Here is a 15,051-nt window from a genome sequence, read left to right as displayed (position 1 = left end):
ACACATCACCTAAGCAGCTAAATACTTAACTCTCATCCACAGTGCTGCTGGTGAAGATTTAGCCTCGGCAAGGCCAGCAGCATAATCAAGGACATGTCACGCCCCGCTCACTCCCTCTTCTCCCCTCTACCATCAGGTAAGAGGTACAGAAGTGTGAAAACGCACACCTCCAGATTCGGGGACAGTTTCTTTCCAGCTGTTATCAGGCCACTGAACCATGCTATCAACAATTAGAGGGAGGACTCGAGCTCATTGGAGATCCTGTGACTATCTTTGGACTTCACTGGACTTGATCTTGCACTAAATAATATTCACGTTATTCCCTTTATCACGCATCTGTACACTGTAAATGGCTCGATTGTAATCTTATATTGTCATTAACGGCCTGTCCCACTTTTTCACGACCTAATTCACAGCCTTTTGTTACTCGTGGACATTTTTCATCATGCTAAAAAAAACGCCCCAACCTACTTGATGCCACGAGTACCTACGACCTCGTGATGACCATGCTGTGAGTACGAGTCAAGGGCAAACTCGGCAGAGGTCGTGAATTAGGTTGTGAACGTGGGACAGGCCCTTTATGCTGACTGGTTAGCACGCGACAAAACCTCGGGACACGTGACAATAAACTAAACACAAACTCAAGCTACCGCACTGGAGACCCACGGACTATTGTTAATCGGACTTTACATTCCACTAAACGTTATTCCCTTCAGCGTGTACCTGTACACTGTGGGTGGCTCGATTGCCTTCCCTACTGACTGGTTAGCACACAACAAAAGCTGTACACTGTAACTCGGTCCACGTGACAATAAACTAAACTAACGAAGAGGAGCCCAAACATGAATAGACTGAAAAGTTAGAAAATTACATTTAAAAAAAAGATTCTTCATCAAGGCAGAGGAGGATGTAAAGTGCATGAGGGAGAGTTGGACAGACACTACACAAGACCAAGTTATTTCTGTACGTCTCAATAAAATGTAGCTTCAGTTGTGATTTTTGTTCCCTGTAGACGAGGGAAGAAGTCAGTAGTAGTCGGTGTAGTGGGAAAAAGTCGGACCAAGGAGTCTTCTGCAAATAAGTTAACTTGCAGACAACCAGAGACTTAGTGCATGTTTACCACGAGAAAGACCCCAATCAACGAGTCAGATGCTCATACCCTGAAATCCCAGCTGAACCATATGTTGATGACACGGCAGTGCCTCAGTCCTATCGCTGGCCTTCTCACTCAATACATTCTGAGAAGGTGCGTTCCATGTCACAGTCTGGGTTTTATCTTCATTCAGCCCCTTGGCCAAAGCAACGTTGCAATCTTCTTTATCTGCTCCCGTTTCTGCAGCGGCTGGAGAAGTGCCTTTGCTTTGCTCCGTTGTCCGTCGTGGAAGTCCTCCCTCGGGAGCGACGATGGCGACTAACCCACCGGAGCCCCCCGCTGCGCCCGAGCCACTTGGGCTTACGTTGCCTCGCTCGCGTGGGAAGTTTCTTTCCGCCGCCGCCCTCGCTCCAACGTCGCGGCACATCATGCCGCTGGGCACCGCCTCCACGCCCCAGGCTTTACGCGGCGCACCTTCCCAACGGTGTTTGGGGAGAGTACTGGGAGCGGCGTGCCCCGCCATGGCTTTCCCCAGGGCATTCTCGCGAGTTGCGAGCTGCACGCCGTTCAACGTGAGCGACGTCGCCTTCTGAACCGCAGCACAGTTTTGACCGCTCCTCTCGCTGCCACTTTGGGCCTTGTGCCTGGCGGCTGCCAACTCAGCCTGGCTCTCAGCTTTACTTCCCTGCGACGGCTTACAGTTGCAATAAATGCCCAGCACCCCAGAGGAAACCAGCCAGGCGTTAATGCAGCAATATATTTTCTTCTGGTGTTTCCCTTTCTTGGTCGCTCCGTTCCTGCTGCCAAGTCCCTGTAAGGCAGCGCTGTTCCATTCTCCCCCGCTTCTACATTCCTTTAACTCCGGCAACTTGGCACTGCTTTCAACAGACTCAGTGCGGCTTGCATTCTGCATTCCCTCATTCACGCTCACTGTGGAGTGAGTGCATGGTCCAGGCGTTGCCACGTCTACAGGCAGCCTCGCCTTTGAATTTGTACTCGATATCTCAGCAAGCAGGCTCAGAATTTCAGCATGTCCCAGCACTTTTATGTCAGTAGACCGGCCACAATTAGGATCCTCAAGCAGGTCAACTCTATTCGTTTGATCTTCAGCTCGTGCAACTCCGCAACGACTCGATGCCCTCTCTTCAACTCTGGGCGTTTTGCACACCACACTCCCTCCTTGCAAGGTCTCATCCGTGCAAACCAACCTGTCAGCGCGTGAAGGAAGATTGGGGTTCCAGAAGTCCTGCAGAGCCTCGATGGCCACCTCGATCGAACACAGCAGCCCATCGAGATCCTGAGTCTCCTTGTCGAGAGACAAGGCAGGATTTTGCCCGTTGACATCTAAAGGCAAAAGGCTTTCGTCCGAAACCAGTTTGGGGTTGTGTTCAGAGAGGGTGGAAGGCAACACAGGATGGGAAGAATACCCTTCGTCTGCAGTTAGATCAATTGAAATGTCGGCGACGTCACTTGAATCGCAAGACGATTCTCCAGCGGTTGAACTTCTCACCACTGGCTGCGTGTGTATTAGTGCGGGAGATTCGGTTACCAAAGGGCACGGTCGGCTTTCCAAGTTAGTGGGAGATTTATCCATCGTTTGCCAGTGCTCCTCCATGACGAAGGTGTGGCGTGGACTTGTTTTGTCAGTCAAAATGGACGCCGAAGTTAACGGTCCACTAGCAGCAGACAAACTGTTCACCTGGTCAGCAGCGAGACTGGCTGAACCCGTGGCGGGGTTAACGGGGTCAACCCCCAGAGGAGCAGGAGAAGGCGGCTGGACAAGCTCCCACTGTCCAGTGTCGTCTTCGAGCGAAAAGACTCCGGTGATGCAGATATCCTCTTTGCCTCCCACATCAGGGCGAGCCTCGTTGGCAGTGTCACCTTTATCCGGGGGTTTGCCGTGCATCAGCTCCGGAGAGTTCGCCCCCTCCTTGTTGGGAGGGGGAACTGCATTTTGACAGCCGGGTGCATCTTGCGACGCATCTTCCAGGGCAGAAGCCAGAAACCGTTTTGCGGGTGGACTATTAATCACCTCCAAACGTTCCCGTACATCGCAAAACGTCGGATCGCGGTGGGCACTGTCAATCGGAGACATTTCTGTACGCTCAGTTAAGTTTCTCTTTTTCCCTCTTAATTCAGAAAGTGAAGACAAATCTTTGGATGGTGACATCCCCTGGAACGGCGGCAATGAATTGGCACAACTTTGCTGCTGTCCGCCACCACTGCCCGCTGTTGATGAACCACGATTCGACATCTCCTTGCAGTGCCGCCCGACCACGGGCCGGAAATTAGCATCCGACGCCGCTGAATATTTAGATAGTTCCGACATGGAGGCCAGCGTTTCCTTGACTATGCTGGACGTTTCGACCAGGCCTACGTTCCCATTCAATGAGCCGCCGTTGGCTTCACGAGTTGGTGTGGGGGGAGGGGGGTAAACCGTGCCGCCTCCCTGACTTTGGCAATCACGGACCTCCATCGACGGGGGAATTACAAGGAGAAGACCCGCTGTGCTCTGCCTCCCCCCCTCATCCCTGGCAGGCAGCTGAGCAGACGAGGGTTGACAACTTTCACCGTTCAATCCCACAGAAGGATTTGAAACCATTTGGAGCGATTGGCTTCCATCGTCGTTGACCGTCAGCCTGAACACAGAGTGCAACATTCTCATCAAATCTGAAGGTGTTGGCACATTCTGATCACACAAACCCCCAACCTCAACTGGAGGTACTGCGCCGTTCTGTTGGGTGACCAAATCCAAACCGCTTGATGAAGTGCCAAGGCTGCCACGTCCCAACGACCAAGGAGGCAGCTGGGAGGTGGCTGGATCCTTTGAACCTGCGCCAGCGGCCAAGAGGTAAATACCTGGGCCGGTGACGTTGTGTTGAGCTTTCAAACCAGAGGACGACAGTGGAGAAGTCACAATACAATGTTCGCCCGCTGTTGCAGGCGTATAATTGAAGTGAATGTTAAGGACATTTTGTTGTCGGGGCAAATGGGGCAAAATTTGTCTGCTGTGTTGGTTTCTCCAGCCGATTATTTTCCCAGGGTCAGGGGCGATTTTATTTTCAATATTTCTTTCTGAGGTCGAGACGGCATCGCTGAACGGTCCGGCCGTTTGACCGCTTCCTGACGGGCGATGCGTCGGGGCATCTCTGACCTGCGCGCTCTTCACCTCCGTCGCTGGGAGCGCGTTGGGACCCTGCTGCAAATTCCGGCAGTCCTGGGGCATGGGAGTGACTCGGGCAAGCGCCATTTTCTTCTGCCCGTTGGATCTCTGCGGCGAGAAGCCGTCGGTGATACCACGAGGTCCGTGTTGCCGAGTGCCGGAGTTGACCGCCGATCCAGACCGCTCAGAAGTGTCGGCCCTTGCGTGGGCGCGTGCGGGAACCGAGGCGTGGCTGGCGAAGGCTGGCCGACCCCCACCGAAAACCTGGCCAGATGCGGCGCCAGAATTGATCGAAGTCGCCGTCCCCTGGTCTTGAGGGGCGTCCTCTTTTCTGAAGGCACCTTGAATTCCTCTCCCGTCGTGGTTGCGGGCAAAAGGGTTCATTTCCCCTCCCCGCCCCCAGGTTTCAAATCATTATCAGCCGATGGCTAGTTAAAGCCCTCGGCATTAAACTCGATGAGTTGCAACGCAGCCTGAACGGAGGATATCTGCAAAATAAAAGTGGGGGGGGGGGGGAAAAGTCAGTTTAAAGCCTACGCCACACAAAACCTATTACCAATATCACGTGCAAAGTGATGCATTTTGGCAACTTTGCAACAAAAGGCAATATTAAATTGTACAGTTTTTTTAAAAAGCACATATATATCTGTACCAGTGACAAGTCATTGTTGTAAAAACGTATACAATGACCTAGGCTCTAGAAGCAGGAGAGAATACACAGAGAAAACAATTTAAAGCACTGGTTAGGACTGGATAACAACTTGCTTTTAATTGGTATCTTAATTGTAGTTCAAGCAACAGCAAGAGGGCAGCGGTGGAGTTGCTGCCTCACAGCACCAGAGTCCCGGGTTCGATCAGGATTACGGGCGCTGTCTGTACGGAGTTTGTATGTTCTCCCCGTGACCTGCGTGGGTTTTCTCCGGTTTCCTCCCACACTCCAAAGACGTGCAGGTTCATAGGTTAATCGTCTTGCTATCATTGTAAATTGTTCCAGTGTAGGATAGTGTTAGTGTGCGGGGATCGCTGGTCGGTACGGACTCGGGAGGGCCGAAGGGCCTGCTTCCACGCTGTATCTCTAAACTAAAACTCTGCACGGACTGCAGCTTTGGCATGTCCTGCTGCTGTGTAGTCTAATTAGAGAAAATATTAAAATGTTTCTTGAAAAAAACGAATGATTTAATCCATGCATTCCACCTGTCAATGTATTAAATACAAAGGCTGACTGGTTATTATGTAATGCATGAGAAAAAAAACAGCATCTACCCTCTGTGAAAAAAAGCATCATTTTCCATACCTTGTCAACAGTAAAGGTTATTTTTGATGTATTTGAGGCATGCTCCCATAGTGTAGTCGTGTTGTTAGTGAGAGTGGGTGTGAATGCCTAAGATACCTGATGGGATGCCTTCAACAGCGTGGAGTATCTGTGCCATCTTAGGTTAGATTAGAGATACAGGCCCTTCGGCTCACCGAGTCCGTGCCGACCAGCGATCCCCGCACACAAACACCATCCTACACACACTATGGACAATTTACAATTACACCAAGCCAATTAACCTACAAACCTGTACTTCTTTGGAGCGTGGGAGGAAACCAAAGATCTCGGAGAAATCCCAGGCAGGTCACGGGGAGAACGTACAAACTCCGTGCAGACAGCGCCCGTCGTCAGGATCGAGCCCGGGTCTCTGGCGCCGTGAGGTAGCAACTCTACCGCTGCGCCGCCGTGCCGCCCTGATCTTCTGATTGAAGATGGTGGAGCCGCAGCAATTTTTACAGAGGTGCCGGCCTGGCACCAACTCGCCCAGACTCTCCCGCGGCCCTGGGCCTTCTCACACGGACACAGACACTGACACTCACACTTATCCACACACACACACACATTCCCACTCCCACACACTTTCACTCCATTGACCCTCGCCTCTCCACCGGCGGGCCAGAGTCGTCACCTCACCAGAGTTCCCCAGGTTCGGCACCAGGCCCACCACAACCTGCACCATGCAGACAGCATGTGGTCTGTTTCTGCTGGATCCTAGTGCTCCTCCCCTCCCTCCTACAGGGAACGGCGTTAGCAAACATATCTTAACAATATTTCCCGACATTTAATAAAAATACGCATTATAAGCGATGAAAAAAACGCCACATTACTCTACATGAATTAATACTTTTATCATAAAAAGTGAAATTTCAAGGCCTTGAAAACAGTTTCAAAGTCCAGCACTTTCAAGGACACACTTTCACGTGCCCTGTTTTAAGCATCTTAAAAATTGCTGGAGCTGAACTTGTCCAGGAGCATGGAGGTTTTTCCATCATAACCCAGGCTTAAATAATGAGGTGTAGGCAGTTTACACAAAGCAGATAGATACAAAATGCTGGAGTAACTCCTGGAAAGGGATTGGGGAAAGTCAACCAGAACACCGCAGCATCAACTTTCCCCAATAAGTTGCACCAAGCTTTCATAATATGCAAGACAATGTTTGCACTCTCCTGCACGTCATATCTGGTCGATGGAGTACATGAGATAACAGGTAGTGTAGGAAGGAACAGCTGTTGCTGGTTTAAAACGAAGATAACACTGGAGTAACTCAGCGGGTCAGGCAGCATCTCTGTAGAGAAGGAATGGGTGATGTTTCGGGCCAAGCCTCTTCTTCAGACGAGTCAGGAGAAAAGGAGATTATATGGACGATAATGTAGTGATATAAAGAACAATGAATGAAAGATCTGCAAAAAAGTTACGATGATAAAGGAAACGGGCCATTGTGAAAACGAGAAGCTGGTGCGACTTGGGTGGGGGAGGGATGGAGAGAGAGAGGGAACGCTGGGGGTTACTGGAAGTTAAGAGAAATCAATCAATACCACTGGGCTGTGAGCTGCCCAAGCGATACACGAGATGCCGTTCCTCCAGACACAAAATGCTGGAGCAACTCAGCAGGACAGATAGCTTCTCTGGAGAAAGGGAATGGGTGACATTTCAGGTTTGGCTGAAGGATTAATGTGATGAAGGGTTTTGACCCAAAACGTCATCCATTCCATCTCTCCAGAGATGCTGCCTGTCCCGCTGAGTTACTCCAGCATACATGAGATAACAGGAGGCCCCTGTGTGGAATGTGGTTAATTAGTTTGTCTGCAGTAGTAGCATCACCATGGCAATGGAGGCCTTAACTGAACAAAGGCATACTTCAGGCATGAGACTACCCTGACCTGTTTGTAAGCACATGATCACAGAGGAGTGTAATGTCAGGGAGAGGGGAGAGGGGAGAGGGGAGAGGGGAGAGGGGAGAGGGGAGAGGGGAGAGGGGAGAGGGGAGAGGGGAGAGGGGAGAGGGGAGAGGGGAGAGGGGAGAGGGGAGAAGGGAGAGGGATTCTTCTCTATTTTGAAAGATAACCAATAATGGGACCAACAATTGATTCTCCAGTTTCAAAACAATGCCCTGCTATTTTATTTAGCCACAGTGTTTATTGTTGGAATAGTCAAAGGCTTGGAGAGAGTGGATGTGGAGCGGATGTTTTCACTAGTGGCACAGTCTAGGACCAGAGGTCATCGCCTCAGAATTAAAGGACGTTCCTTTAGGAAGGAGACGAGAAGGAATTGCTTTAGTCAGAGGGTGGTGAATCTGTGGAATTCTTTGCCACTGAAGGCTGTGGAGGCCAAGTCAATGGATATTTTTAAGGCAAAGATAGATAGATTATTGATTAGTACGGGTGTCAGAGGTTATGGGGAGGCAGGAGAATGGAGTTAGCAGGGAGAGATAGATCAGCCATGATTGAATGGCAGAGTAGACTTGGACTGAATGGCCTAATTCTGCTCCTGTCACTTATGACCTTGAAGTGCTGTCCCAGTTAAGCATCTAGTCAATGATGCCCAACATGTTGATGTCAGCGGATCGGCCATTTTGTCAAGGAGTGGTTGTTAGGCCTTCAACTTTGATGATCATTGTCTGGCACAGACGTTACTTGCCACTTATTCATGGCGAGGTGAATATTGTTTGTCCAATCTGTGTTGTTGTGGAGCGCCAACGGTTTGCAATGGAATTTCGTTGCACAGTATTGTGCAATGACAATAAACGTATTCTATTCTATTTCAGTACAAGGATTTGAACACCACGATCATAATCCAACATTCTGCCTTGAGTAGGCTGTGGGGTAGCAAATGATGAGCGTTTGGGCCTGTACTCACTGGAGTTTAGAAGGTTGGGGTGACCTCATTGAAACTTAAGGGCCTGTCCCACTTGGCGAATTTTTCGGCAACTGCCGGCCTCATATCAGTGTCGCCAAAATATTTTGAACATTTCAAAATCCAGCAGCGACAGAAAAAATGTTGCGACACTTCAAAAAACACCGCGCGTCACGACGTCATCGTGCCGCGTCGCCGCCGCGTATTTTTCGGTGACCTGATACGTCAGTCAATGACGCCGGCAGTCGCCGAAAAAAATCGGCAAGTGGAACAGGCACTTTACGGAATAATGAAAGGCATAGATAGAGTGGATGTGGAAAGGATGTTTCCACTGATTGGAGTCTGGACCAGAAGTCATAGCCTCAGAATTAAAGGGCGCTTTTTTAGAAAGAAGGTGGAGTTAGTCACAGGGTAGTTTATCTGCGGAACTCATTGCCAGAGGGCTGTGGAGGCGAAGTCAGTGGATATTTTTAAAGCAGAGATAGACAAATTCTTGATTAGAATGGGTGTCAAGGGTTATGGGGAGAAGGCAGGAAAATGGGATTAGGAGATTAGGATCATTCTATTCCGGCAATTTGTGAACTGCAGATGCTGATTAAAACCAAAGACAGACACAAAGAGCCGGAGAAACTCAGCGGATCAGGCAGCATCTCCGGAGAAATGAAATAGTGACGTTTCGGGTCGAGACACTTCTTCGGAGTCTGAATCTCTAAAGGGCCTGTCCCACTTGGCGACTGCTGGCATCATTGACCGACATATCGGGTCACCGAAAAAGTCGCGGCGTGACGACGTATTGACGTGCGGCGTGACGACGTATTGACGTGCGGCGTTTCCTCAAATATTGCAACATTTTTTTTGGCACCGCAGGATTTTGAAATGTTCAAGAACCCAGGACTAGATGAATAATTATGTTCTCTGACCTACGGACCCATCTCCCAAGTTGTATTATTGATAGCTTATTCTATTTTTCTAATTTCTTTCTTTCTTTATTTTTCCTATCTATAAATATATATAAATAATTAGAGGCAATGTTAATAGGTAACCGGTAAAGGAGGATCCCAGCTACTTAGGTAACTGGGTCCCTGGAAACCTGGATATTGAATATGTAACCGTTAAACAAAGTCTGTACTGGTTTGGATAATGATATGCAGATGCCTCTAATAAAAATTTATTTAAAAAAATCTTTCGCGGAAGAAAAAAAAAAAAAATAAAATAAAATCGCCAAACCCTTAAATCTGCTTTCGACGCGTTTAAAATTTGTTTTTTTTTCAAATGTTTGGGAACAAGCCATACATGCATTAAGGTACTCTGAGAAAACCACTGCGTTACAGGAGGTTGGTCTGGATGTTGATCATGAATTTTCCAAACCTCCAGGTCTCCGTCCCCCCACTTCCTCCAAACCCCATTCCCTATGTTGCAGCCGCCTCTTAGTGGCCATTTAGTGTCTGAAGTGCCTCTTAGGTTTCAGCAGGGCCGATTAAATATTTCACACACGTACTTGCTGTTCTTTTGGTCTTGAGGCAGCATCAGATCACAAGGGGGGGGAAAAAAGCTTTTATTTTGCACTTTGGACTGTTTTGTGTTTTCATTTTTTTCTTTCTTTTCATTTTTAGCTCAAACGGCACCAAGATTGTGGTGACTGCATTTGTGGTTTAGTTTAGAGATACAGCACGAAAAAGGCCCTTCAGCCCATTGAGTCCCCGCCAACCAGCGATCCCCGCACACCAACTGGTCCAGAACGCAGCCGCCCGACTCATCACCCACACCAAATCCTGGCATCACATCACTCCAGTCCTCAAACAACTTCACTGGCTTCCCATCTCCCACCGGATCACCTACAAAATCCTTATCCTCACCTACAAAGCCCTCCATCATCTGGCCCCCCCATATCTCACTGACCTCCTCTCCCCCTACCAACCCTCACGGTCCCTCAGATCCACATAAGCCGGTCTCCTCTCCATCCACAAGTCCAACCTCCGCAGTTTTGAGGACAGAGCCTTCTCCAGGGCAGCTCCCAGGCTCTGGAACTCCCTCCCCCAAATGATCCGCAATTCCGTGTCCCTCACCATCTTCCAGTCCCGCCTCAAGACCCATCTCTTCACCTCTGCCTATCCTTAGCCCCACGTCCCCCTCCCTTTTCATCTGTGCATTAATTGCCTCATATTGTGTTTTGAATTGAATTATGTCTTTACTTTGTGTACTAGTCATGTCTCTACTATTTATTTCATTCCCCTTACATGTTTTTCCTCTACCTGCTAAATTTTTGTAAGGTGTCCTTGAGACTCTTGAAAGGCGCCCATAAATAAAATTTATTATTATTATTATTACATGCACAAGGGACATTTAATAAATATACCAAGCCAATTAGCCTACAAACCTGTACGTCTTTGGAGTGTGGGAGGAAACCGAAGAGCCTGTAGCAAACCCACAGGTCACAGGGAGAGAACGTGCAAACTCCGTACAGACAGCACACATAGTCAGGATCGAACCTGGGTCTCTGCCACTGTGAAGCAGCAACTCTACCACCAATGTGCAAAGCAATTTCACTGTGCTTTGTATACGCAAAATGAACCATTGAACCAATATAACTTTGCCAAAGAGACAAGCCTGAGGGATGGAAAAAGGTCAGAATACAAAGGGCGACTTCTTCTTCTTCTTGCGTATGGCGTGCACAGCCTAAAGAAAGGGTGATGAAGGCATAGATAAGAGAAAGAGAAAGTAGAAAACAAGGGCAGGCTGCAAGAAACCAAAGCAGACCGCTAGAGCTTCAATCGATAAGCAAAAAGGAACAGATTAACAGAAACGACACTGTAAACCTCTTACTGCCAGAGTGAGAGATTACTGGAGAACAAGGAGATAGCACAACAATTAAACAAAATAGTCCTCGTCGCCAGCGGCTCGGTGGCGCAGGGGTGGAGTTGCTGCCTCACGGCTCCAGCAACCCAGGTTCGATCCTGACTACGGGTGCAGACTTTGTCATTTCTCCCCGTGACCGCGTGGGTTTTTTCTCCGAGATCTTTGGTTTCCTCCCACACTCCAAAGATGCACAGGTTTGTAGGTTGATTGGCTTGGTACGAGTGTAAAATGTCCCCGAGTGTGTGTGGGGTAGTGTCAATGTGCAGGGATTGCTGGTGCATGTGGACTCGGTGGGCCGAAGGGCCCGTATCCACACTAAACACATTCCTTCTCTCCAGAGATATTGCCTGACCCACTGAGTTACTCTAGAATTTTGTGTCTATCTTTGGTGTACACCAGCATCTGCAGTTCCTTGCTAAACATTCTGTCCTGTTCACCACATACACACCACTACTTCTGAAAATGGACAGGTTTAGAGTTAAACTGGACATTTACGCCCTCCTCTCGGGTTAGGGAGAAATTATTAAGACCAAATGCCGCCAATTACCTCGGAGTTCCGTGCCAAGGTGTTGAAGATGGTGGCTGTGGAGACACGCATGCACCAACGTGCAGGAGGCAACAGCAGATGCTGGTTCATACTGAAGATAGGCAAAGTGCTGGGGCAACGCAGCTGGTCGGGCAGATCTCTGGAGGAAAAGGATGGGTGACGTTTCGGGTCGGGACCCTTCTTCAGACTGAAATCTGAAATTCTGCAGTTTCCTTTGGCAACTCATTGCAAATATTGTCTCCCATCCAAGTGGAAACGTTCCCCTTTTAAAGCTCTCCCCTCTCACCTTAAGCCGATACCCTCTCATTCTAGAACCCTCTGAATCTAGGGGGGGAAAACAGCTTTCATTTTGTCCGTGCCGCTCATAATCTTGCACATCCCTCCAGGTCACCCATCGACGTCCAACCGACCCGATAAGAGTCCCAGCCTATCCAACCTCTCCCTATAACTCAAGCCTGCATGCCATGCTAGCATCCTGGTGGCTCTCGTACAGCGCGAGTTGAACAGCATGGAAACAGGCCCTTCAGCCCAACTCATCCATGTCAGCCAAGATGCCCCATTGCCCCATTGCCCCATCTAAGCTAATCTCGTTTACCTACAGATAGACACAAAATGCTGGAGTAACTCAGCAGGACAGGCAGCAACTCAGGATAGAAGGACGTTTGGGGGGTCGAGACCCTTCTTTTACCCACATTTGGCCCATATCCCTCTCAACCTTTCCTGTGACTAATGCCACCATCTGCAGTTCCTTGTGCCTTCATCAACAACGCAGACAGCTTCACAAGTCCTACAGTGCACTATCGCAATGTTTAAGGCAGGTGGGACTGGTGGTAGCTGGGACATGTTGGCTGGTGTGGGCAAGTTGGGCCGAGGGGCCTGTTTCTACACTGTGCCTGTCTAAATGATAAATCTCCTGCTTTAAGAAAAAGTTACAAATACAGAGCAAAACCTGGTGGCGAGAACGAACCTTAGTTGTGTCTGTGGTTTACAGATAAGAGGACAATAAAGTAATTTGCACGTCCTTGTAATTTGGAGATTACCACTTGGTGTGAGGAATTTTATTATCTGGTTTCAAAACCATAGGAAGAGCCGGAGGTGAAATTTGTAAATTCGGAGTAATAAACCAAAAGAACCAAATATCCCAGCTTTAACCTACAATGATCCCAGAACAAAAATAAATACTTAGTGCTGTAATTACCCCCCCATAAAAATCAGTTTGACAATGGTGTAACAGTGTGGGGGGGGAAAAAGCATCTTCTCATTAAGTTAATATTTGCTTACATGTTCGGGCACCAGATATCTTAAATCACTGCAACAAACATTTGGGCAGCTTACAACCCAGGGGTATGAACCAAAGATCCTGTAGCGAGCAAGATAGATCACTCGACTTAAAAGAAGTAGTACGGTCATGGGCAGATTCATGGGTAATTTCCGGCCCCATTTCCGTAACCGGCTTCCGTCTCCGTACCAAAGATCCCATAGGATACTAGTGCGGAGACGGAAGCCGGTTACGGAAAGATCCTCGTAAAAAATCAAAGTTATTTGGTAAAAATCTTCTCCTCATTTTCAGAATTTTAATTTATTAACACAAACTGTTCCCCCGCAACGTTGATTACACTGCGAGTCGGGTCGGGTCCGGTTACGGAAATGGATGAAAAAAAGGCCGCTATAGGATCTTTGGTATGAACATTGACTTCTCTAACTTCAAGTAACCCTTGCTTTCCCTCTCTCTCTCTCTCTCTCTCTCTCTCTCTCTCCATCCCTCCCCCATCTTGCTCTCCAACTAGTTTGACTGCCCGTCAAGACCTACAGTCCACAAAATGCTGGAGTAACTCAGCGGGACAGGCAGCATCTCTGGAGAGAAGGAATGAGTGACGTTTCGGGTCGAGGCTCTTCTTCAGACTGGGGAGTGGGTGGTGCAGATCAAATGTAGTGGGAGAAAGTAAGAGTGGGTACAGAGAGAGAGAGAGAGAGAGAGAGAGGGAGGGAAAGCAAGGGCTACTTGAAGTTAGAGAATTTCTGACTCTCAGACTGAAGAAGGGTCTCGACCCAAAACATCACCCATTCCTTCTCTCCATCTTCGATTTAAAAGAGCATCTGCAGTTCTTTCCTACACATAAAGACCTGCCGATGCCGATTTAAACCGAAGATAGACACAAAAAGCTGGAGGAACTCAGCGGGTCAGGCAGCATCTCTGGAGAAAAGGAATAGATGACAATAGCTCCATGTCTGCCTTCCGCAAAGACCGCTCCCTCCGCAATTCCCTTGTCAATTCTTCCCTTCCCTCCCGTACCACCCCCTCCCCGGGCACTTTCCGTTGCAACCGCAAGAAATGCAACACCTGTCCCTTCACCTCCCTCCTCGACTCCATTCAAGGACCCAAGCAGTCGTTCCAGGTGCAACAAAGGTTCACCTGTATCTCCTCCAACCTCATCTACTGCATCCGCTGCTCTAGATGTCAGCTGATTTACATCGGTGAGACTAAGCGGAGGTTGGGCGATCGTTTCGCCGAACACCTCCGCTCAGTCCGCAATAACCTACCTGAACTCCCGGTGGCTCAGCACTTCAACTCCCCCTCCCATTCCCAATCCGACCTCTCTGTCCTGGGTCTCCTCCATTGCCAGAGTGAGCAACACCGGAAATTGGAGGAACAGCACCTCATATTCCGTCTGGGTTGCTTGCGTCCGGATGGCATGAACATTGAATTCTCCCAATTTTGCTAGCCCTTGCTGTCTCCTCCCCTTCCTTAACCCTCGAGCTGTCTCCTCCCATCCCCCCGCCCTCGGGCTCCTCCTCCTCCCTTTTTCCTTCCTTCTCCCCCCCACCCCCCATCAGTCTGAAGAAGGGTTTCGGCCCGAAACGTCGCCTATTTCCTTCGCTCCATAGATGCTGCTGCACCCGCTGAGTTTCTCCAGCATTTTTGTGTACCTTCGATCTTCCAGCATCTGCAGTTCCTTCTTGAACACAATAGACAATAGGTGCAGGAGTAAGCCATTCAATGTGATCATGGCTGATCATCCCCAATTAGGAGTCAAGGAATATGGGGAGAAGGCAGGCACGGGTTATTGATAGGGGACGATCAGCCATGATCACAATGAATGGCGGTGCTGGCTCGAAGGGCCGAATGGCCTCCTCCTGCACCTGTTTTCTATGTTTCTATCTATGTTTCTAGTACCCCGTTCCTGCCTTCTCCCCATATACCCTGACTCCGCTATTTTTAAGAG

At 49.0% G+C, this 15,051-nt stretch overlaps 1 protein-coding gene across 4 annotated transcripts in view; it reads right to left on the bottom strand.

Moving 5' to 3' along the window:
* LOC116983788 overlaps positions 1–15,051 on the bottom strand; it is a 41,652-nt gene that overhangs the window by 13,410 nt on the left and 13,191 nt on the right. For all 4 annotated transcript variants that reach the window (XR_004414814.1, XM_033037611.1, XM_033037612.1 and 1 more), the window contains exon 2: positions 1,160–4,744. Coding sequence is in view for 3 of the 4 variants with exons in the window: in XM_033037611.1 (XP_032893502.1) it covers positions 1,160–4,640 (3,481 nt within the window). In the remaining variant the exon portion in view is untranslated. The remainder of the gene's footprint in view (positions 1–1,159; positions 4,745–15,051) is intronic.

The sequence above is a fragment of the Amblyraja radiata genome, chromosome 19 (assembly GCF_010909765.2).
Source record: "Amblyraja radiata isolate CabotCenter1 chromosome 19, sAmbRad1.1.pri, whole genome shotgun sequence".
Lineage (NCBI taxonomy): Eukaryota > Metazoa > Chordata > Chondrichthyes > Rajiformes > Rajidae > Amblyraja > Amblyraja radiata.
The sequence above is the reverse complement of the archived record's forward strand: the minus strand, read 5'-3'. Positions and strand labels throughout refer to the sequence as shown.